At 34.6% G+C, this 23,750-nt stretch overlaps 1 protein-coding gene across 2 annotated transcripts; it reads right to left on the bottom strand.

The window, feature by feature from the left end:
* Positions 1 to 2,675: 2,675 nt before the first annotated feature.
* LOC117112327 (molybdate-anion transporter-like) lies at positions 2,676 to 23,548 on the bottom strand. 2 transcript variants are annotated; one of them, XM_033255399.1, is made up of 12 exons: positions 23,365 to 23,548; positions 19,753 to 19,909; positions 19,219 to 19,363; positions 13,765 to 13,933; positions 11,330 to 11,448; positions 10,631 to 10,767; positions 9,787 to 9,956; positions 9,109 to 9,234; positions 8,300 to 8,402; positions 7,911 to 7,978; positions 7,193 to 7,272; positions 2,676 to 6,411 (listed from the first exon to the last, which is right to left on the bottom strand). In XM_033255399.1, exons 2-12 carry the CDS (start codon positions 19,892 to 19,894, stop codon positions 6,288 to 6,290), a joined length of 1,383 nt encoding a protein of 460 aa, XP_033111290.1. In that variant the 5' UTR covers positions 19,895 to 19,909; positions 23,365 to 23,548; the 3' UTR covers positions 2,676 to 6,287. The 2 variants fall into 2 exon arrangements, with proteins under 2 accessions (XP_033111290.1, XP_033111291.1); XM_033255400.1 differs by lacking the exon at positions 23,365 to 23,548 and adding an exon at positions 22,770 to 22,851.
* Between the last annotated feature and the right edge of the window lie 202 nt (positions 23,549 to 23,750).

The raw sequence follows: 23,750 nt of genomic DNA, 5'->3' as shown, positions 1-23,750 counted from the left end.
TGCTTAATAGGCCCTAAACGATAACATGACTTGACCATAGTTTGTTCTCAATATTCTTTAATTTTTTTAACAAAATATTTTTTAGATATTTCAGAGCGTTAATGCCGTACCGTATCTGTTTTAAAAAACCTCAGAACGTATAAGCATTCAGAGTAGACCCCACTAGAGGCTCTGTCTCTATGTCCAATCAGGTGCATTTTTACCTATTTTACCTAGGGCCCGGCAGTTATCTATGCCATAGTTACCAACCGTCACGCATCACTTCAAAGTGATATTGGATGAAATGCATTTTGCAGAAACACATGCGAGGTCATAAATATGTCACGCATTTAGCACTTGCGTGATAACGAATTATCACAAAATCAAGGGAAAACGTATTTCAAATAAGAAGAAATTGGTTTTATTAAAAATATAAAAACGGTATACAGTAGCTTGAGTCATAAGGGAGCTTTCTTTATCTCGTTCGAGAATCAATTCACAGAGAAAATTTCTCCTTTCCGACCAAAACAACCCAGCCAACCACGCACTTGTAGAATCTAGTAGTCGCGAGCAGTCTTGCGAGTTTATTGTTACAACAAACCGTTTAAAATGTGACGGGATCCCGAACTTCCGCAAGGGTTCCGTAATAATACTGTATACACTCGCGTAGGTCCTATAAGGTGACCCGTGTATAAGACGACCCCCGAGTTTTAGAAGATTTTTGGTTGATATTTGTATGTCTGGCGTATAAGACGACTCCCTGTTTCATGTTCGGAATTCCTAATTTTTTGTGGTCCTGTATACTGCGTCTAGCTGGATAAATGGAGCCAAATGCAAGGGTAATCTTTCAAATAATACCATTTTATGAGTTTTTAAATCTTCACCACCAAAGTCGTTTTTTCCCATATTTAAAATTGTTTTCATTGATACAACATTTAGTTGCTACATTGCAGTAGTAAGTTCGCGTGTTAAGCTGGTTTTTCACTAAGCGAATTTATTCGCGCGATTCAAAGAGTCGGCTCGTTTCATGAGCTCTGATTGGTTGCGCATTTTTTCGCTTCTCAAAAACTCCGATAGGAATGTGAATGCGCATGTGCATAAGCCGACGCTTTGGATTCGCGTGAATAAATTCGCCTAGTAGAAAACCAGATTTACGGACGATCCGCACATAAGACGAACATCCGCACAAAAGACGAACATGAATATAAATATAAAAATCTAAAATCTGAATGTCGTGCGTATAAGACGACCCCCTTTTTTCGATCGTAGTTTGCTATTTTAAGCCTCGTTTATACGTGAGTATAGGCCTATACGGTATTTGTTTTAAAACCCTAGGTACATGAGCGTTAAAAGATTCCCCATACAGTGGCGGATTCAAGGGGGAAATTTTCCATAGGAGGACCCCAGGACCCCCTTTCATTTTGGGTATTTTTGGAAACGTTTTGAACCCCCCTCTTCCAAATCATGGATTCGCCCCTGAATCATGTACCTTTGTTTGCACTAAACACTTAATCTATGTTCCCGCTTTAGCTGATGTGAGGTAAGAGAGTTTATTTAAAAGATAAGTTACATTTAATAATTTAAAATGTTCAGATGAAATACATATTTTTTATGAAGTTCAATGCAAGTTTGTACCATATGTGTGTCTTTGTATATGTTCCATTCTAGTGGAGGTTCTATCTCTTTTGAATTTCTTTTGAATATAAATTAAATACTGTACTTAATTGATTTATTATTGCCCACTTGAATTGTATAGCACTAGGTGCTGCAGTGTTCTTTATGTAGAGCGCCATATATAAATGCTCGATGTGCTTATCCGGGTCCGATGGCACCTCCAATTTCAAGCAAGTGTTGCAGAGACTCTGGAGTTGGGTTGCATATGAGAATGAAGAAGATAATTCTGATAGCAACATTGATTTATTGCTTTAAGTACTGCGACAATAACATTCAGAGGCGAATTTAGAAAGTTTAGATAAAAAGTATTTATTGAAGTTTTCATAGGTTTGTTTTAACGCCAGTTTGTGTTACCTAACTATGTAACTTAATTCATTCTAATTAAAGAGAGAAACGGGTTGACCAATAACAGAACCTTAAAATGTTTGCTATAGATCGACTACAATGTACGTTATTATGTAATACATTTAAATCAATTTAGATCAGTCTTAATGATGTGATTTTAAATAGCAGAAGCGGATTTAGGTGGGGGAGGGGGTGGGGAGTGGTGAAAAAAAAAATTGATCGCCCAAACGCATAAGGTTATTTTCGGGCGTCAGCAACTAAAGAACATAGGGCCTTTGCTATTTAATATTATGATGTAGCTGGGCATGTATTTTATGGTGATAGATTAATTAAAAGAAGTTTAACATTGTTCTATGTATATTATTTGAATTTCTTTCGGCCCCTGATTTTCCTGTAATTTTTGCAGTATTTCAAATGAATATGTACCCACATAACTATCTTCTAATCGGATTAAAATCTGGCCGATATTGAAAAAATTTTTGGCCGAATTTGGCCGTGAGATGGCGTGTGTTTGGCCGTGAAGCCTGTCGACTATCTGGCAACCTTGCCTGGCGCTCCGACATCTCAGCAAACATTTTAAAACGATTTCAGTGTTTGTTGAATACCGGTCTAGTAGGCCTACATAAACAAAAATCTAGTAGGCCTATTTTTAATAAAGCCACGTACGTACAATTTGATTGCAATGTACATTATGTTTTATTTGAACACCTCAACTACAGTACACAAACATTTCATTACTTAAACAAACAAAACATGAATAGTTATAATGATCAATTTTTAGTAATGTTGTGACGTGGGTTGTAATGTGTGTGCGACCACCTGCCTGATAGTAATTGATCAAATGCTTTGTATTCCTTTGTTTGAAGGTAATCCTCGCTGAAACCGTTGGCAACGGAGCTGTGTGTGTACGGCGAAAATATGAATAAAGGAATACTTCCTGTTGTACCGGTATAACTTGTGTAGCCTGGTCATTTTGGTGTGAAGTACAATAATAGTAACGCAGTAAAGAATTAAGTATTCACGAAAATAGTCTAATGACTCAAATTACTGCATGACCGTTTTTATATTTTTAATAAAACCAATTTTCGATGGTGATATTGGTGGTGCATAGTTACCAACTGTCTCGCATCGTGCGGGACGGTCCTGCATTTCAAAGTTTTGGATGAAACACGCATTTTTCAGTAACACATGCGTGATCATAAATTTTCACGCATTTAGCAAAGGTCTATGCGTGATAACGAATTTATCACATTCAGGGGAAAATGTATTTACAATTAGAAAGCCCAACCAATATCGCCAATGACAACTCTGCAATTCTGTATCTGTATCATTGCTGCACTTGACCTCAAGACTGAGTAAAGCATTTTTCAGCCTCTATGTTATTGCAAAAGTAATTTAATTAACTCTCGTTGGAGCTTGGTTCCAAATTAGAATTTTTAATAAAAGCTAATACATAATTATAAACTACTCATTCCTTCCTCAAAGCTTAATTTCTATTACTTTTGACTGTTTTAAAAGCTAGCATATGAAAGACTAATGTTAAGAAAATTATTAAAATGGTATAAAATAAGAATCATTTTGAAATTCACCAAACAACTGGTACTGGTACTGGGTCAAGTAACCACCATCGTAACAAGACATCTGGTAGCCATTGGCATGAAGTTGGTACCGGTATTTGGATAATGCTACTTTTTAATGTATTACAAGAGTGACATACAGTAGTACCATAGTGCAACAACATACAAAACATAAGTTGAATAAATATAGCTTGATTTTTCACTCTCATTATAAAAGAGAATACATATTTTGTTTTCCAATACTTGTATGGCACCTGTTAGCTTATTAGCACAGATGTCAGTTGCTGACGTGTTGTCGTTGATATGATAAAATATTCAACATTATTCTTGTGAATTGGTATCACTCTTTAGGTCATATAATACGTATTCTCTTACATACAAAACAATATTAAAACAAAACATTTACAGTTAAACTGGTAAATTCCTAAACCCAAAATAGAAAATATTGTGTATTATTGTTACGTTTTTATCATGGCAGGTATCAATAGTTTTAAATGGCAAGCCAATATTTTTAACCTTTACATTCTTTAACTGCCACAAATAGGCCTATGATAAAATACAAATCAAAAGCATTTAAACAAAGTTTTAAATTTCATGAAATATTATATTTCAGTCGATTTGTAGTTAAATCAATTATGTTAAATGGTAACTGGTACATTCCTAAGCACAAAATAGAAAGTACTGTGTATTATTATTATTATATATTTTTATCATGGCAAGTTTTAATTTTAAATTGCAACCCAATATTTAACCTTTACATTCTTCAACTGCCACAAGAAGGCCTATGATAAAAACAAATCAAAAGCATTTAAAGTTATAAAATTAATTAAATATATTTCAGTCGATTTTCAATTAAAAAAATTAATTATACAATATAATCACTATAATCATATTCCTTTTTGAGGGGACAGGCATGCTTATACACTTTTATATACAAAATGTTACATCATGGGCAACAGAAGCGGTCTGGTAGGTCAGATGGCTGCCTGACCAATATTTTGCTGAGATCATTTTTGAAGTTTGAGAGTGCCATTTCTGAGCATCAGAAGTGCTAAATTCTCAAGGAAAAAAATCTCAAACTCGGCCTCAACAATAGTGGGGCTGAGGTTGGTGTGTCTCCTTTGTGGAAGTGGTTTGGTGCAACGGAAACGGTTTGGTCTCCCAATCACGAGGTCAGGGGTTCAATCCCTCGCTGTGCATTTCGCTTGTGTCCATGAGCAAGGCACTTTATCTACATTGCTTCTCTCCACCCAGGAGTATAAATGGGTACCTGGTGGAGTTGCCTGCTACTGCACTGATTAAAGGCAGCAACAATTAGGCATGTGGACCCATTGACCAGAACGGAATATGCGCTACATAAATACTAAAATAACGAAATATAAAAAATAACTCCTGTCTGACCAATAACTAAATGCTTCTGCCGTGGCCCCTGCATGTAGGCGTATCCTCTATACCCTAGGTATTCAACCTTTTTAAGCTGGGGGCCAGTTCCAATCTGTAGAGATCAGTGGTAGGCCGACATAAATTGTGTCTATGTTAGCCCCATCCATTTTATTTTATAGTGGTGGATTCGAAACAGAATGGGCCTGGGAAGAAAATATACCAAAAATGCTGGGGCCGAGGTAAACAAATTTATGATTATGGCAACTCTAGATGGTTGGAAAGGGCACTCTTTAAAAATGTGCCGGGAAAATGATTTATTTTTATAATATTGTGCGGGCCGGATCAAAATCTTTGGCGGACCAGGAGTTGAATAACAGGGCTCTATACCATCGTTCGGTAAAACTTATTAGAAGAATCTGCAAGTGTGAAAAAAATTGCTTCAACCAGAACTTTAAACCAGTTCTACTCTATAAGCAGATGCCTTCAATTAAATTCAACTTATTGACGCTCCAAAAGCCATCATGGGCAATTATCCCCAAGGTACAAAACGGAAACACTTAAAAAGAAACTGTTTGTTGGAAACAGCGAAGACTGTGAGGAGTTTGAAATATCTAAAGCTGGCTCCGCGCTATGGTTAAAGTAGTTTTGATATCACACAAAGAAGAGAGGGCGGATCTTAACAGGGCCACTGGAGTTTACGTTGAAAATTTTTAGTCAGATTGAAGGCAATTGATTTCACACTAGAGATTCTTATATAGAAGGCGCTTTATACACATTTCATTTTACAAAGTAGGCAGATAATACACTTAAGATCAATGTGATATGTCCTCATGATAAGTATACTTATATTGAAGTGTATCTGGCTGGATAGAATCTGTGAGAATACCGATAGGTCTCTATGGACAAGAGATAAGGTAAGGTATGACATTCACCTTGTCAGCAAAATCGCTGGTTCGAATTTCGCTGGAGATATTTTGTCACGCAACTCTTCTGTAAATTTTTTCATGACGGCCTATGCCTGATACATTTATAACATCATTTGTTCCTAAAACTGAACACTGTTCATATTATTTATTTATTTGTACATACATATATTATATAATGCTCTCTCTGGGGCTAAAAGTATATCACAGAATGTTAAAAAAATCAGCTGACTGTGTTAATATAGGCTCCTATTTTTTTTTAAAATCTAGTACTAATTATCATACTTTTTTATCAAACAATATGCAAAACATGGCAAAAATGTCAACAAACACACAATTAAAGCATAAAATATTTAAGTGTTTAACTCTTGCTATTGTGCGGTATACATTATATTGTGTATGTCGTCTAAATTTTAAGATAAAAATCTTTTTTTTCAATATCTTCTTTATTATTATCTTTATATGAAATATCAGGTTCTGTGACTGGAATTGGTTTTCCTAAACTGCTATCAAAATTAGAAGAAACCATTCTGGAAAAAAAAAATGGAACATATCAGTTTTTAAAGTGTACAGATGGACTAATGAAGCCAGATTAAATCACCAGTTTATGAATTAGTCAATTGATTTCATTTTTGAGAAGTATATTTTGGCCAAAAATTGCACCAGTTCTTGATGAAAAAATTATTAGAAGGTAAGATAACAGTGAGCGTGAAAAGAGGTGGACCACAGAAATATTAGAAGAATGATATGGAAGTGAATGGGAAGCAATTTTGCCCATAAGGCCATACAATTTTAAACTGCTAGAAAAGAAATGAATTACTACCAAGTGAATCTACTGTGGTAGATAGATAGGTAGAACTCTTTCTTTATTCTGGATACTTAATTAATTTGACATTGTTCTTCCCTAAGGTACAGTTAACAGTTAAAACATGTTTAAAATATAAACAAATATTTAGAAATTATATACAAAAACTAATGAAAATTGGTAAACTCAAGAATCAAGAAAAAAAAGTTATATTATTAACTGTGAGTATCTGTGGGAAGATTATTCCACAGTTTGTGCAGGTATTTCAATTTTTTCGCCAAATTCATTGTTCCATTTTGCTAAAACCAATGTATTTTGATTTGCTTCTTGTGTTTAGTTGGTTAGTAGATTACACGAAGACCTACACGCTTAGCTCAAGCATGCTCGGACTATCTGACATCACATTCACGTTCACTTGGGAGCATCCAGTGTCATCTTTAGAGTACAGCATTATAATTTTTATATAATAATTATAAAATGAAATATTTTCAAAATGAAATATTTACCTGTATAATGAACTTTGTGCAATAAAAGCAGAAAATAAGAACAAACAACAGCATTTAAAGATGGTTGCCATTTCTAAATCCTAGAATAAATAAGATAAGAGATTTCTTTCATTCATTCATGACCGAACATTAAAAACTAAATAATGTATAACACTTTACAAATGACAAATAATATCAGAACGTTTTTTCTTATAAAATGTATTAACGGCTAACTTAACAACACCAAATTGATGTTATACCAAGGTTTGTACAAGTTTCCAAAAACAATTACTTGATCCTATCAAGTTGCCTTGTTCTCCAGACAAAATCGAAGGAAACCTGTCATATTAATTTGGCATAATAAAAAATGTGTGTTAATTCAAAACTAAATATACCATCTTACAGTTTCAACTGCTCATGACCATGACAAAGTTCATATCACATAAGCAAAAATCTACACAATGTAGGGCTTACATTGATCTGATCTAAATTTTATATATTTACTAATAGTTATGACTGGTTGTAGCGTTCAGCTACTATATATTGTGAACACAAAGAATATTTAATAACGATATTTTAAAATGAAAATGATGCTATAAGCCATATAAAACTTTGTTTATATGATTTCATGTATGATATATAATATTCATGCACATACTATGATAGGGCTTATTAGTGACAAATTATTTTCAATTTTGCTCAGTTTTCCATGCTTTAAATTGAAAAAATATCAGTTTACCTGTAGTAATATAACAATGACGAGCAAATTTAACGGAATCCTGAACAAATTCATAATTGTTGCACGAGCTGAAATCAAACAACACAGTTTTTATTGAATCGTTCATCATCATCATTTCCATCCTGTGTTGCTAAATACATATTTTGTTTTATTGATTAACCAACTGTGTTATGCTGCATTCTTTGATAAAAAGAAAATGTAGTTTTCTTTAAAAATATTATTTCTTTAAATTTTAACCTACAATAATTCACAGGAAATTGCAGCAGAGGGAAAAATCGTAAATTCTCAACATATTATTTCTATACAAAATTCTAGGCAACAAAAAGATAGTCCCTGTATGAAAAACATATCCAAACAAACAACAAGTGAAATTGTATGCAATGATTTACCTTTCTCAGGAACATATTTACTTCGCATTGTACCTGAAGCTGGCCAAAAAATACCAACACACATTTCAAATACCAGAAATGATATAAACACTGCAAACTGGTTCTGAAATGAGAAAAATATAGCCATTATTATAAAATTAATTGGATTATATTAAATTACAACAGAAATGATGGACATGAGCATTCTTAATGAATGAAAAATTATCCATATTTGCAAGTTTATGTGCACAAGTACCCAAAGTGTTTAACCAATCAAAATATTACCTCTAGCAGGTGACATAGCTATGAATAAGCTAAAGATTAGAGCATTCTTACCCTACTGATCAAAGCTTGTTTTACAGTAGGTCTGATCAAAGCTTGTTTTACAGTACATTTGTTTTCTCATTTAACAATATACAGTAATTCTGCCAAAGTATTCACAGGCAAAGAAGAAAATAAAAATTAAATGTTTTAAAACAAATTTATGAACAATATTTTATTGATAAAAATGATAACGGTGATGCAAATGATTACGATGCACAATATGATGATAATGATAAAAATGATGATGATAATCATAAGACGATAATAGTAATAATGATGATGAAGATCACAACCATGGTAATGATGAAATGATGAAATGATGATGTTTTGGGGGCAGAGAAATTTTTCACCGTAAACTGAATAATCTTTATGATGTCTTTCTGTATACTGGTCCTGGTCTGGTACGCCAAATGTACAGTACGTCATACAGTGCTACAAAAAGAAGTGGCATGCTACATAACAAAATCTCTCTACACGAATGATAATCAATATCATCTGTTTCTTACCATTGGTACAAAAATTGGAACAGCTAATGACACCATTGCCACAAGAAGTATAAAACGCATGAACGACTCGACAACCATGACTTTGTTGAGGAGTTTGAACACTGATGAACCAATCATAACAGCCACCTTCAAATACAATTTAAAAATATATAATCTAAATAAAGTCTTAGAAATAATATAATTTGAAATGGTAGAAATATAATGGCAACATTATAACATTAAAACATAGGTCATAATGTACCACAACTCTTATATTAACACAATGAGAATTATGAATCTTCATAGCAAAACATTTTATGGCCTTACTTTGTCTCTTACAAGCCATGAAAAGGGGTAAAGCTATAGGGCCAAGCTTAACCCGCTCTGTTACACCAGAATCATCAATGGGGAAGCCAGAATATTGAAGAGTGAAGAGTTCCATTCCCATTGATTTGACAGTTTAAAATTTCTTATGACCTCTGGCACTCAGAAGCATTAATCTATGGAAAGTCTCAACAATGTTAGACTCTCACAATATTTATTTATTTATTTATTACAAATTTGACAATAAAGTCAAGAGGGAACCATGGGCCAAGGGCCCAACACAATGTGGGAACCTCTTTAATTTTGTTCGAATAATATAGAGTTTTTTACACATCTCTATTTCTAAATCCTTTCTTTACTCCATTTCCAACTAACCATAAAGCTGGCAAAAATCCATCCATGTGGAATGAGTGGTTTATCCAATGCCTTATTATTGGGATCAGTAGCCTGGGAAAGTTCAAGAGCAGGTGTCCATTCCAAGACAAATGTGTACATTGCACCTTCAAATAATGACTGAACTAGCCCAAGATAAAACATCACTGGTTCTGCATTAAAACAAAAATGTAAAATTTTACTACAGACTGTTTCCATCCTAATCATTAGCAATATCATTATGGCCATCAAATAATTATGAGAGAGAGAAAAATAAGAGAAAGAGAAAAAATAATTATCATCATCAACACCTCCTCTATGATGACTACCAACTTCACCATCAGCATTACATTTGTTGCCATCATCAGCATTGAAGAGGACAATGCTAATGTCGTCATTAACAACCTCATCGTCAACAGCAACATCAACCTCAACATCATCCTCATAATCATCATCTTCAATATCATCCCCATCATCAACATCATCCTTATTAAAATCATTATGGAACTGTCAATCAACTCAGAAACTGACCAATCAGAACAGAGGGCTGGAAATACAGGCGTGTCTATCAAGCATACATGTTGTCCCACAAACACACATGTTTGCATATGTTTTAACGCTGGACCTTAGCAACAGTATCCAAGGGGCGGGGTTTAGCATAACGGTCCACTCATCATCCTCATCCCATCATCATAATTATTACCTTCATCATCCTTATCATCATAATATCAACATCATCATTATCATCATCATCAACATCCTCATTATCATCACCACTACCACTGTTTGGGAGTGTAAATGCTTTTGAGAAATCAAGTTGTTATACAAAGTATACAAATCAAATTACCATCCTTTATACATGTGATGGCTGCGGAAAATGATGACATCAGGTTTCCTGATGAGTCCCCGTAATTTTCAGTCCAAGTGGTAACAATCGCCATGCATAGGATAAGAAGGATTACCAGGGAGACATCAAATGGAGCACTGTGAAGATTTTAAATGATATACTGTAGTTGAATTTACACTTATTCTGAACACTTTTCATCAAAATAGAAATGTTTTTTATTGAGCGGACCCTTGCAATTGTATTTCTATGTAAAAAAAAATGTTTTTTACAAATGACAATAAAATATACTGAACACTGAAAACTGAATAGAAAGATTATTGCATCCCTACCATCATCATTGGCATTATCATAATGCCAAAACTATTATAATTACCTTTTTATAATTATTAATATGCAGTGGTCCCAAGTCTCTCGGTTAATTGCGGGAGTCTCCCGGAAATCGAGATGACCTTCTGCACTCCCACAAACAAGTAAGATTCTCCCAGAAAAAACCCATCACCCCCAAATTCCTAATATTTGCATGTTTTAAATATTTTTTTATAAATTATTTCATTGAAGTCACTGCCAATGGACCACTGTGTGCAGTAATATATATCCATCCATCCAATCATTATTTTCAGTGAATCTAGAAAGGATTGAACCCGGCCAGTACCTTAGGTACTGTATGTGCCAGATTTTTTTCTAATTATATATACTTACACCATTCCATATAAATCCGAAAATGTCTGAGCTACAATCCCAGACAAAATGGCCACCAGTGAGTTGCCTACTGTTGCCATAGTAAAAACTGAGCTCAGCAGATCATCAGAAAATCCTCGCTAAAATACATTAAAAAAAATAAAGAAAATGATGGCGATGGAGATTCAACACTCACTGCTCATTAAAAAGACCAGTGGTATAGGATGACACATTAAAGAGTCATTTCCATCTACTTATTTAAAGTACACAAATACAGCTCATCTTCAAGTGTGAATGATAGTCTTGTGGATAGGTCTGGAATTCAAAACCTCTAAATAGAGACCACAGCTAAAAAAAAGATCTCTAAACAACATAATATAATAATAATAATAATAATAATAATACAGTAGAACCCCTCCTTTGGGACACCCTTATTAAGGGGACACTTTCCCATAAATCGAGGGCAAACATATCTTTTAACACTACAGCCAACCCCTATTAAGGTGACACCCCTATTAAAGGGACAGGGACACCTCTGAGTGTCAAATGGTCAAATAACCCTTCTTAAGGGGAGAGTTTTTTAAAAATCATTGTATCACAACCTAATTACAACATCCTCCAAGTAACAAAAATTCATTCAACTTCATATTTTAACATCTTTTGGGCTATAAACCAGTTATTATAACATTGCATCATGAAATAATATTGGAAACATTTTATTACCATTATTTTATTATTTATATCATTTTTATAGCGCCTTTTCTTTGTAGATACAAAGCGCTTCTTTTTCCCTGGCCATTGGGTCCACATGCTTTAAGTGTTTTTTCCTATTTTAAAAAAGTAAAATCAATGATTCATAATGTTCAGAATACTACATATTTGATGCTTAATTCTATCAAAAAAAAACGTAAAATTGATATGCTATGGCAATACTAGGGAGGTGTTCCTGCCTATACAAATGTGTGGTTATTCAATAAGTGTGTTATTTCATGGATCTATTTTATTTTCTCCATGTTTATTTGAGTGATGCAGACTAGAAAAACATCAAAAACAACAGCACCTACTGTATCTATTGTCTGAGAGTTTTATCCTGATGCTAATGGCAATTAGAATGTACAGGTAGGCATAGTGTCACCCAAGTGATACAATAGCCACTATTCATCACTGCTCTATGCTTCCTAACCCACCCCACTCCACTTCACTTCTCCCTCCTCCCCCCAAAAAAACCTGACAAATGAGATTAAGTTAATAATAATAATAATCATAATAATAAGCTTTATTTGAATGGCTCAACTAACAGTTGCTATCCTGCCAGGCCATGTATACAACAATTAAGTAGTAGATGGAGACGTGCCACGTTGTTCATACAATTTAAGTAACCAGAAAATCAAAAGAAAAAAAGACTTAACAAACCAAAAAACAACCAAATATCTTAAACTAACGTACAGTAATTACCGAAAGGTCCACTGATTATTCTCAGATAAGATAATATAATACATACTCCAAGTTGAACAGTGTCGGGATTCAATATTTCAACATGTCATCATCAGGAATGATGATGATGATAATGATGATGATGTCGGGATTCAATATGATGATGACATAATTAATGTCGAAATATTGAATCCCGACAAGATGGCGTGCATTTCGATACTTGGAATATGTATAATACTATCTTACAGTAATTAAACTTTACAAACTGGAACACAAAACAAAAATACAGTAGTTTGTGTTAGAAACTATCACAATGGTGTTAACTGAACAAAATTTTGTAGTTTATATTAGAAACTACCACACTGTTGTTAACAAACATTCTGTTAGTGTAATTACAATGTCGAAATAATATGTTTTTTAAATAAAGACTTTCTTAACATTTTTAACATCACTGCTAATTTCATATTGTTGTGTATTTGTCACATGAAACTTCAATGTAGATACCAGATTGTTAGATATGTATGCAATGGCAATCTAGAAAACATAGATATTCATATTCATATATATTTATATAGCGCCTTTCTTTGCAGATACAAAGCACTTCTGTCCCTGGTCATTGGATTCACAGGCTTAAGTGTTGCTGCTGTATTCAGCGCAGGAGCAAGCAACCCCACCAGGTACCTATTTATACTCCTAGGTGGAGAAGCAATGCAGATAAAGTGCCTTGCTCAAGGACACAAGCGAAATGCACAACGAGGGATTGAAACCCCGACCTCAAGGTTGGGAAACCAAACCTTTCACGCTGCGCCAAACCGTTTATATATATTTATTTCACCATAAATCAGAGGAGAAGCTTTATACAGCAATTTAGTTTGCTTTTTGTTTATCCTGTCTCTGATTTTAGGCTTGTTGTAATTTTTATTGTTTGTATTATTACTGTTTTGACTAAACATACAAAATGAAATGAAATGCAGTTACCTTATCTCTTATGTTTATGGTTAAAATGATATATTTAAAATTACCTTTTTATGCTCACAAACAAGCCAAGATTCAAAAGCACTAAAAAGCAAGGATGTCGCAATACCGCCAAGTAAACGTCCCACCATCAAAATATTGTAGTTTGCAAAATGCTTGGTGAAACAAGATAGGCCATACAAAATACAGTATAAAATACAATTGTTTCTCCTCCCACTGTGGAAGACAAGTGAATACAAGGTGTAAATTGTAAAATAGAATGATGATTACAGTACAACAATCAGAAAACTGGGGTGTGGTGTCTTTAGGCTTTTAGGAGAGTTCAACATCCCTACTTAATGCATACGGTAGTTTTTTAGGATGAAGATAGTCACTGACATGGGCAGTAACAGGGCAGATCCAATCTGAAAGTTGGGAGGGGCTACCGCAGGGGGTCCACCGCAGGGGGTCCACCGCAGGGGGGTCCACTGCAGGGGGGTCCACCGCAGGGGGTGTCCGTGGGCATTCCCCCTGGAAATATTTGTTTTCTAGACACCTGAAAATAACCTCTGAGACATTTTTAGAAGCGGTTGGTGCATCAGTTGTGGCTTGGACTCCCAACCTCGAGGTCGGGGATTCAAAACTCTTGCTGTGTAAATTGCTAGTGTCCTTGGGCAAGGCACTTTATCTACGGTTGCCCCTCTCCACCCAGGAGTACAAGTGGGTACCTGGTAGGTTCCAACACAACTGCGCTGATAGCTGCAATATTATGGATTAATAATATAATTTAATTTAATAATTTAATTTGGTGTTCAGTATGTGTTCCATATGTGTTTGATTCAATGACCGGGGTAGTAATGTGAAGCGCTTAGAGGCTTTGTGCATGAAGCGCTATATAAGAATGACATATTATTATTACAGTATTTTGGGCAATCAATAATTACTTTTTGAGTCTTGTTCTTTTTTTTTAACTTTCCCAAAGGGAGAGGGGTGACCTGGCCCTTACTGAATTTTCCCCTTGTTAAATGTCTTTACCTCAACACATACTGTAGTTCAGTTCGTTGGTTTATAATATTTATTGCACTCCAATATATCAAAATACATTTAATAAAACAAGGTATAAATAAAATTCAGTGAATACAAAAAATGAGACTTTAATAATAATCTTAGAGATCATTTGTATGATATTAATCACACTTGTTAATTTTCATTGTACAGCATACATTATTATGATTAATATTTAATGATAATGATGAGGATGAGTAATGACAGTTGTAGTGTCAATGTATATTTTAAATATTATATTTTTTTAAATTTGTATTCACATACAACAGCGATATGCCTACAATTTAGAAATTGGAATACCGCGTAATAAGAATACAACTCAAAGCCTAAAAAGAACAAGTCAATTGTGTGCACCTATTTTTTGTACTCTTGCATGCTTCAGTGAAAATCTGCTACAGAATTCATGTATTACAATAGAGTATAATGCATAAATGTTTTACAAAAGTTTATTCTGGGTACACTGCTCATATTCAGTCACTTCCAAATTACTGAATCTCAATTTCACATAAAATTGTCTTTGAACTTTGAACTTGCATATGGAACGTGCATTTATTGCAAAATGGAACAAAATGTAAGATTCTCTTAAAAGCAAATTGGAAACTCCAAATTTCACAATAAAAAATCAGACCAATATTTTAGACCACCCCTAGGTGGATACTTAACTTTGCATTTAAATAAGTGAATACTTAACTTGATTTAAGTTTAATTTCCATGCATGTTTATAAATGGTTGAATAAATGTTGAATAAATGAAAAATTTATGTTTATAAATGTTTTATAAATGTTTATAATTTATTCTCACTTCTATTCTTTGATTTTATTATCAGCTGAGATATCAAACATCTGTTGATAGATTATTATCTATTAAACTATTAATAATTCACAAAACAAACAATGACTATGTATATGTACAATAATTCTATACGTTAAGCCTACTGTAGCCAGGGGCAGATTCAATATGCCTAAAAACACAAAACAAAAATTCCCTTCCCAGATAGAAAGAAGACAATAATATTAAATTATTTTTTATTAGTTCATGTACAGTAATGATTGTATCACAACTTACAAAATTATTTATCCTTTTAATTGAAATTCTGAAAGATCATTTCATATTCAGGATCATCTGCTGCCACTCCAGGGGGAAGGAAAGTTTTCCCACAGGCTCTGGCACTGGCTGCATGTTAAAGAGTTTTCATATGCTACCCTTGGTGGCCCCTTTGCTATACAGTATCACAAAACATACATTTGCAATTGCGATACTACCATATAAACGGTAAAAAGAGACAAGATCATAGTTGATTTAATAAATTTCAGTGGGCTGGTATAAATCCCATGATGCATCACTCGTGCATTGATTTTGTGTTGATTTTTCTCATAGAGTATTAAACAACTAGAGTGCTGACAAGATGGCGTAGCAATGTAGAGTTATGTATGTGTACCATCCAAGATGGCCGTCGTAGTAAAACGCCACCTTCAGGCTTATTATACATATTATTACATATTAATAAGCCCTCTGACTGACTATTATTTCATTAATGATAATGAGTAATGGTAATAACAAATTATTAAACTATTGTAGCCAAAATGAGGCCAAGTGGAGCATCTTAGGAATGAAAATTAAAATCATGTACATTACACCCAAACACCGCAACGCTCGAGTTTCAAAACATACGGGTAACTAGCAGTACTGAACTTTCTGAGTAAATTGAGGGCGCAATTGCAAACGATGGTGCTTAGCGAAATTTGATTGGCTAAATCTATGGCAGCCATCTTGGATGGTACACACACACAGTTCTGCGTATTTCCAACATCGAATACATTGCGGTTAGCGCTCTAGTATTCTTATGATAGTTGCAAATTGTAGTTGTATCACAAAATGGCTCATTATAATAGAGGTAACTTTTAGTACACCACAGAATATAACATATAGCAGAGAAATGTATTTACATTTATGTCAGAGGATAATCAATGCTTTTAACATTACAACGTTGAAACTATTTATTTCAATAGTGCTTACGTTAGCTATTAAACAGATACAATCTACAACTGTTCATGTCATCGAATATCACAGTGTAGCCGTGACATTCCTTTCAGGTACAACATTTTTTTTTTTTTTTTTCATCAATCATAAAACATATTTTATGAAGAGAATTGATCTGGTTTTTCCAAAAATTTGAGTAATGTAATAGACTTCTCAAGTTAGTAAATGCATTTCAGTAAAACAAATTCTTCAAATATCTGTAGTAAATACAAAAAAATTGTAGCACCATGGAGGTATAAAATACCAGGGCACTTAATAATTTGTCTTGAGTGCAAGATATGGGTTGCTTAAATTACAGGTACAGGATAATAACAGTTGTAGAATGTCAAACAAACAGCACAGGATGAAGGTTTATGGGCCACTTTTTCTTAAGCTTGCGTTCTACACGGTCAAATTAGTAACAGACATTTTAGTTCAGTTTTTCATTTTGACAGGAGTATGTAGATACTTGATATTCCCTAGACAGACTATTACTTTTTCAACTCATAGGAATTTTAGGGACAATCTAAATCATGGTATACTAATAAGGATATATTTAGGTAATTCCATTTCTTTCTATGCTTTCTGTGCATGTGTTTGGCTGATGATTTCCAGAATCCCAAATATCCCCAAAATATAAAGGAAATAGAGCATTTCCAGTTCTTTTTCCATCACTGTGGATACCCAAGGGGACCACAGGTTAAAGCAAAGGTCACATTAAAATCACAGACTTGGGACTCAAATGAGGTACACCCCATCATTTCTACCCTGTATGGATATTTGAAGACAAAAACTGACCATATGACGGCGAGCTTTAGTTTTCACAATTGAATTTGATTGGATTGGATTTACACCAAGGACAGCCCACGAAAGTCTAGAAGAAGACTTATTTCCAGTGGGGTCCTTCTGGTGGTGATTGGGCAGTACACCAGGAGACAATCCCCTACTCGGAAGAGTATGCTGCATTCTTTAACATGCACATGAGCCATAAATGCACACGGGACCAACGGCTAAAATGTCTCATCTAAAAGACGGTGCGCTATTTTAAGTTGTATTTCAGCCCTCCAGCTGAAACACAAGGAGAGGCAGCGATGTGAATTGAAACGGGGAACTAGACATCTCCGCGGTTCAGCGCACACACAGTGGCTAACACCAGATTAGCAAACAGAGCTAAGCTGCTACAGTAGCTCTCTTAATTCATCAGTAATCAGACAAGTATGAGTTGGCAGATAATATGTAACCAAAGATCCTGGTGAACAAGTCATTTGTTGTTTATAGACCTACAGTATTAATTATTTTATGGGCCTACTGTACGCCTATGATAAATTTCCGTAGTATTTTTGTATATATCTGTACAATCGTAATTAGGAAAAAATTTCATAGCAATTATGGAAGTTCTTGAGAAAATCTGCTCAGTATATGTGTATGCATATATTTTTTTTAAATACATCTTGGGGGAAATTTGCAAATGGTGGGTCTAATATTCTATTGATTAGTACTACAGCATAACTGTACTATAAATAGAATATAATTGTTATTCATATAAAAGCTCATCTATGTTGGTGTTCATTTATTATTCATGAAATATCTAATAACATTAATGGCACTATGAGTATTAGATCTACAGCAGGAAGCCAAACATTCACATCATTTAAATTATAATAACAGATTGAACATTTTTATTTTACTAAGATCTGGTCCTCCTCTTCTTTTGTTTGTTTTTGATCAATTTTGGAGGAAATAAATATATCATTATGTTAATTATGGTGGATTTTGAAGGCAGCTTTATTTATAATTTATAAATCTGTAGCATTCATAAGGAAGTATACACTCAAGTTACAATCTGTGCATAGGCTAACGGTCAAATTTAGCTGAATGACTTATACCATGGAGCTATAAAACTAATTTTAAGCTCCATGCTTAAACTCAATAGTAGTGGAGATCTAAATAATTTTACATGTAAACATAAACATTGCTAAACTGCTTTGGCTGGATTGAATCCAAAAATACTGTTGAAATAAATAATTAATAAATCACTAATACATAATTAATAAATCACTAATGTGTGTATAAAACCATCACAGCCTGTCCAAACTATCATGTTACATTAGCCTGGGTTCTAGGACCTAAATTGGGGTTACTCACTCTTTTGCACTTAGTGCACGCCATACCGAATTTAATTGGTGTCCCATACTTGATTTCATTTTTCGTTAAAACTCAACTTTATTCGCTCATTGGCGGCGCTGTCTGGAATAAAGGAAAACTATAACATGGGACTTGTGTCAAGTCTAGTTACATGTGAAAAATTTGTTTGATTTGCACATATATGGGCATGATGATGTCATATCACACCCATATATGGCAACACACACGCTATCACATAAAACTAGTATGAACACAGATTTAAACGTTAATAAAGAGAATATACTTATACTTACTACTTGTCTGCAACTGAACCAACAAATGTTCCAAAAAGCATGCTAGCCCCGAAGCCTCCGACAAAAAGTTGTTGGATTTGAGATGTTGTCATTTCATATTTTGCATAGAGGGCATACATGTATGGACCTTGCATCCAATCAGCCACTAGGATTTAATGAATAAATTATAATGAAAAAAAGTGAATAAAGTTAAACCACCCCCTACAGTACGTCATCTCCAATTTCACATAGCAATTATTAATTAACACAAATTTACTGTTTATCTAACAAGTAAAAAGTTATTTTTTGTGTTAAGTTTTGTCGACTACAATTTCTCTGACATAAATTTGTTACTTAAACCTACAAAACGGTCACCAATACTACCCTCCTTATCTTCCGATCCCTCTCCCATCCCTCTTTTCTCTTTCTTCTCCATCTCCTCTCCAACATCCTTTCTTCTTCCCATATTCTATCCTATCCCCTCTTCATTTCCAATCTCCCTCCCACTTTTTTAAATATCTGCTAATTAAATAATTGATCCAATAGTGTACATACTCATTGCAAGCAGGTATACAGCCATATATGTCCATTGAAACCTCCTGAAAGCTATATCCCCTGACACAGGTACAACAGACCGAGTAAAAAGGTAGAGAAGAAAGCAGACAACACACAGGCCAATGAAAATCTGGATAAACATGTCGCTCACAGTTCTCTAGAAATTAGTAAATGAATTTTGTCATGATACAGAACTTCTATTGAATTACAATATTATAGTATCATATAAATGATATGATAAGAGATAAAATCTAAAACATCTTGGAGTAATGCTGTATAAATAAATTTCAAATATTAAAGAGGAAGGCTTGGTATTTTTTGTTTTGTTTTGTTTTTTTTCCGGCTTGTTTTTTTTTTGTGTTCTTGACTTCATTATTGTCTAGCGCGTAGAGACCTCGTTTATTTGTGCTATATAAATCCATCTATTATTATTATTATCATCATCTGTGAATTTGAAAAAAAAAGGTGCCCTAGCCGGGATTCGAACTTGGTACCTTCTGCTGTCTATGTTCCACACGCGTTCTTACAGCATATAGAAAAAATTCAACAACTTCAATAGAAGACTAGATAGCCTTTATCAGCAAGATTAATGAAAAACATAATCAATTATTATTATAGGCTTACTGATCAAAAATAATGGTGACAGTGAGCAAATAATATAAGCATCCATAATTTGCTCACTGTAACCTTTACCATCACCACTACCCTGGACATCACCACAACTAACACTAGAAACTGACCGGGCCCACAGGTTACCACAGAAATTGTTCACCCCCTAAATGGACAGTTTTTCTTCTTGAATATTCCTATTTTATATTTATAGAGCCATATGGAAATCGGATGAGAGCCCCCTCCCCCCGTGTCAAAAGCCACCCAACAATGGATCATACCATTGTAAGGTGGGGTGCACAATGAGATATTTGTGATGTTAGTCTACAATATGTTTCGGCTGTGGTAAGAGTTGTTTGTATCAGACCTATTTTATTCTTTTGTGTATGAATTAGAAACTGGGTATAGCCTACCTAGGCATAAACATTTAGTACTTTAAATGCAAAACATCATAGCTTCTCTTAATTATGCAATTGAGGGAAATCGGAAGAGAGCCACCTCTGTGAAATGCCACCCCTGTCAAAAGCCACCCACAATGAGTGCACAATGGGTTGTTTGTCTTGGTGCTGGTCTACATGTACAATAGGTTTCGGCTGTGGTAGGAGTTGTGCTGTACTGATTTGGCAGTACGTGTATATTAATATTATCAACATTCTTATTCTTCAATAATATGCATCGACACGGTAATATGAAAATAATAAAATCCTTTGGTTTTATTATCAACATATAAATTTGTTTGTTTCAAATAGATAAAACGAAATAAATGAACCTCAAAACATAATTATTAACTTACACGAACCTAATACAATCCACTGTTCGTTTGTTTCAAATAGATAAAAAGAAATATATGAATCTTAAAACATTATTATTAACTTACACGAACCTAATAAAATCCATTGTTCGTTTGTTTCAAATAGATAAAATGAAATATATGAATCTTAAAACCTTATTATTAACTTACACGAACCTAATAAAATCCATTATCTTTTGTTCGCAAACTCATCGCAGTAGGCCTATTAATGTCATTGAATTGCTTAAATTAAAGCCACATTCCATATAATTATTTTGCAGCATAAATACCTGATAATACAACACAAATACTAGATACAGTCATGGGCGTTAATCCTTTGCGAAAAGTGGGGGGGGGGACGAATTGCAAAATAAGGAAGTCCTGGTTGGGGCCAGGGGGGCCACCTAGTTCCCCCCGGTGGGGGTCCAGGTGGCGAAGCCCCCGGAAGCTCTGGCGTCTATGGCTTTTATAAGTCGTATGTAATTGATTTTAAGGAATGCAATTAAAATTTATATCCACACTACATTTTCAAATACAGTGGGGGAAAATTTTATGATTATAGCACCTCTAGTTGGCCGGAAATGGCACTCTCAGACCAGGGAACAGTTAAACTAGTAGGCCTAATTTAACTGTTCCTTGCTCAGACTTAATTTAAATATAATTTTCCTTTTTCTCCACTTTTAAATTTTGAAAAAAATAGGCAGGGTGGGCTGGCTGGGCCCCTTGAATCTGCCATAGAAATACTTATCATTATTTTTTTCAAATTATCCTGATAATCATAATCATGACCGCTTACATATTTCGTGCAAACAAACATTCATAAAAATAATGATTTATTATCTACTGATCTTGTGACGTATTCGAACCATGAAAAGCAAATGATAAACCTTGTTCCTTCGTGGAAAAACAGTCACTCCAATTCTATAGTCCAGTGGTTCTCAACTCATCGCAATTGGGGGCCAAAATTGTTCAAGGAACAGGGGCGGATTTAGGGGGGGCTCGCCCTCCCCCTTTTGGGAGGGAAAAAAAGGGGGAAAAAAAGAAAAAAATGATAGCCCACAACGCCTCAAATGTTATTTTCGGGCGTCTAGAACACAAAAATTTCGCAGGGGCATGCCCCCAGACCCCCTAGGACATTGTTGTGTCGATCGGCCTAAATTTCGGCCCCCCCCCTTTTGGACATCTCTGGATCCGCCCCTGAGGAATACATTTGAAGGCACAGGAAAAGAGGTGTACTGTGACGTGTAGCACCATCAGAGCGCTGCAGGTGCGAGCCGAGAGAGGGTTTTGGAGGGGGTGGACCCCTTCATGAATTAGAAATTGTTTGAAAATAATAAGCCGATGGACGCTCATACAGGACATCTTGGCCTAAGAAAGTTACCCTTGTGTTTGGTAATGCAAAAGTCAAAATGTTATAGGCCTATATCACACAATAGGTCATCGGTAATATTTCTTTGCTGTTTGCCCCGATAGTTTTTCTAATTTGATTGATAAAATCGCTAAAATTTGTGGGCAATACATAGACCTAGTCGGCAAAACAGAATGCAAAATTATTAAGGTTAGAAATCTAGGCCCAAATCTAGGCCCATTTCACAAACATAAAAGGTTATTTACTTACTTAAATAAGGTGAAATACACAGACCTATCCTTGTCAAAGGCTGTATAAAATAATTGTTTAATAAATTTAGCCTCTGATAACCGTTGCACCCATAAAAAAATCAATGGAGTGTTTACTGAGATGGTTACGAAATGTACAAATAATTGGGTTTTTACTCAACACTGGTCTGAATATACGCACCGCACTTGGAACAAGCACAAGTGAATAGACAAAATTCATGACAGGCATTTGTAATTGTTGTTCTTTCCACTCGCTTTGAAAAGTGGGGTTTTAACTATAGAAGATTGGTACAAAGTGGGGGAGGACGTGTCCCCCACCGATCAACGCCCATGGACAGTAGCAGGAAGCAGCAATAGATTAACCACACACACACACATACAGCATACACAGTTTTGCGTCTACTTGGCGTTCCATACAGGTATATCGCGGCCGAACCGGTCTAACACCGTATATCGCTGGGCTTAGGCCTATCTATAACATTAGCACATTGTCGTAGGTTTCCTCTCCGTACTAGCGTACCTACAGTCAGTAGTAATAGTTCTAGGGTAGGGTCGATAGTAATTAATAATTTAATGATATTTTGTGTAACACTCACGGTAAAATATTTATCTTCAGTAATATGTATGATATTTATCGAACTGTTTTCTCCAGACCGCAAGCAACGCTTCAACTCATTTCATTACACGCTATAAGGTCAAAGAGAACTTTGCAAATAATGTTAAACAAGGCGTCGTACATTCAGCCAAAGAATAGACAGTTCTTTGATTCAGCTCATTACAAAAAAGGCGCCCTCTTTGCGAATCTCTATTATCTTTGGTGTATGATGAGCTCATTAATTGTTCGGACATATTTTATATTCATTTTATCATTTGCAATTTGAAATTTTAAAGTAAATTTTACTGAATCATCTGAAAAATGTTTTAAATGCCAAACTTTAAAATTATGGTTATTTTACTATAGAATTTTTACAATTGTTAACTT

This window comes from Anneissia japonica, unplaced genomic scaffold (genome assembly GCF_011630105.1).
Source record: "Anneissia japonica isolate Jap-2015-1 unplaced genomic scaffold, ASM1163010v1 scaffold287750_len332794_cov232, whole genome shotgun sequence".
NCBI classification, from domain to species: domain Eukaryota; kingdom Metazoa; phylum Echinodermata; class Crinoidea; order Comatulida; family Comatulidae; genus Anneissia; species Anneissia japonica.
The sequence above is the reverse complement of the archived record's forward strand: the minus strand, read 5'-3'. Positions and strand labels throughout refer to the sequence as shown.

Coding starts and splice junctions, on each gene's coding strand:
- LOC117112327 (XM_033255399.1), bottom strand. CDS start 19,894: ATGTTTATCCAGATTTTCATTGGCCTGTGTGTTGTCTGCTTTCTTCTC. Junction 9,235..9,786: donor GGATTTTTGCCAGCTTTATG/GTTAGTTGGAAA, acceptor TTGTATTTGAAG/GTGGCTGTTATGATTGGTTC. Junction 6,412..7,192: donor GCACAAAGTTCATTATACAG/GTAAATATTTCA, acceptor TTTTTTTTCCAG/AATGGTTTCTTCTAATTTTG.